The 1,986-nt window shown below is 29.3% G+C and overlaps 1 protein-coding gene across 1 annotated transcript; it reads left to right on the plus strand.

The window, feature by feature from the left end:
- Window positions 1–773: 773 nt before the first annotated feature.
- BN7_1909 (uncharacterized protein) lies at window positions 774–1,517 on the plus strand (the record flags this gene model as incomplete). The annotated part of the gene is made up of 1 exon (XM_011277477.1): window positions 774–1,517. One exon carries the CDS (start codon window positions 774–776, stop codon window positions 1,515–1,517), a length of 744 nt encoding a protein of 247 aa, XP_011275779.1.
- Between the last annotated feature and the right edge of the window lie 469 nt (window positions 1,518–1,986).

Raw genomic sequence — 1,986 nt, forward strand, 5'->3', positions numbered from 1 at the left:
TTGGTAGCGCCTCGTCCTGGTTCACAAGTTTTTTTCCTTCAAGAAATATCAAGTATTCACGGTTTTCAATCCATTTACTGAGTTAGGACCTTCCAGTGTCGTTTCATTTTGAGCCGCTGTATCAATTTCAATTTTATTTCACACTTTTGTGGTTTTATCATTACATATACCATCAATTCCTTAACCTCATTCAATTGCAATTTCAAGAATTACATTATCACACAAGTTATTGTCATTTATTCTACAATTTACAATCAACTATCCACAATATCCATCATTTGGTTCAATTTGCAACCAATTATTTATCATCATTACTTATTTATTATCAGGTTCAATTTATTCACCAATCGCCAGTGATTAACCGCGCGTTAACACTTTATCGTCAATTCCATATAGAGATATCATAGCAATTACATTTTATTAGTGATTCAACCCAGCGTTATCACATTTACACTTTATTGATTCAACTTTACGTTATCACATTTATTTTAAAACAAATCAATTATTGATCTTTATCAAAGAAACCCTGCAGGTTCAATATTTAACATTACATTCAACATTTAACATTCAACATTCAACATTTAACATTTTACATTCAGCAATCTAGTCTCACATTGTCATATTGAGATAGATACATCAAGTCCAATTTTTTTCCTTTAACAGGATCACATACACTTTAAACATTCAATTTACACAATTCAATTTACACATTAACACCATTGTTATTTTATTAAGCAATTTTTTTCCAATTCAATAGGATCATCATTTCCACAATGGACTACAATTCATTACTTTTACAACATTTAAACCAAGATAAGTTTCTTATTCCATCAAATCTAAAATTTGGCATCATGGAATGTGCTAAATTTAACCCAAGTTACATATCTAAATGGCTTAATCAATTAGAAGAATTATCCTTTGATAGAGATATAACAACTCTTTTAGATTACAAGAAATTACTTATTGCTGCAACCAGCGGTCCAGCAAGAGACTTCACCAAACAATATTTTACAACTTTCACAGTTCCATTTTCATTCTTAAATTTCAAACAAGAATTTTTAACTCATTTCGGTGGTATAGATTACATCGAAAATTTTTATTCCCTATGGTACAATTTACAACAAACATCAGATATTGACCAATTCAACACCTTCTTTTACAACCTATATGTACAAGCACCAGTTCCCTTACAAGAAACAGAAGTCAAAGCAAGATATTTACACGCTTTAAAGCCAGATCTCAAATACAAAGTTCAAGCATTATGTCCTGAAAATACACTTTCAGCAATGAAACTTGCTCAATTACAACAAGAACTGATAAACAATGATTTACTTCACAATCATATCGATGAAAACAACAGCTTCTCATCACAAACTTCTCATGATTCCAACTCCATTCATGGATCCAACTCCATTCCAAATAATGAATCAAATCAATCCTTCGTCGGTGATTACCATGAACAACAATCAAATCCTGAACTGCTTCATATCGGGTACATTTCAAAACTTAAAAAGTAATTGACCATTTTCATTACTAATTTTTCAATTTAATTACATGTGTCAAAGAGACTTGACATACTTTAAAAGGGGAGAGAGCAAATAAAGCTATTCATTCCATCATTTATTTTTATTACATTCTATTATTATAGGATTATTGATCAATCCATTCAATTTGCATTCAACTATTTAAATTCAGATACAATATTCCAAACCTTCAACATTTTAACATATATCATTTCATTTTAATTATTACAAATATTACAAATTTCAGATTCAGATTAAACTTCATATTTCAGAACTTTAAGTTCATATTCATATCTTCAAAGATCCATGTTAATTACTACCAAGATCTCTTATATTAATTTAATATCATACCAAGTTTTTACAACTTCCATTTACAATAATTCAAATTTCAATTCATTTGACTCATTCACATCATTAGTCAATTGTCAAAGAGACTTGACAAATCTAGAAGAGGAGAATGTTG

This window comes from Wickerhamomyces ciferrii, contig 00042 (assembly GCF_000313485.1).
Source record: "Wickerhamomyces ciferrii WGS project CAIF00000000 data, strain NRRL Y-1031 F-60-10, contig 00042, whole genome shotgun sequence".
Taxonomy (NCBI): Eukaryota; Fungi; Ascomycota; class Saccharomycetes; order Phaffomycetales; family Wickerhamomycetaceae; genus Hansenula; species Hansenula ciferrii.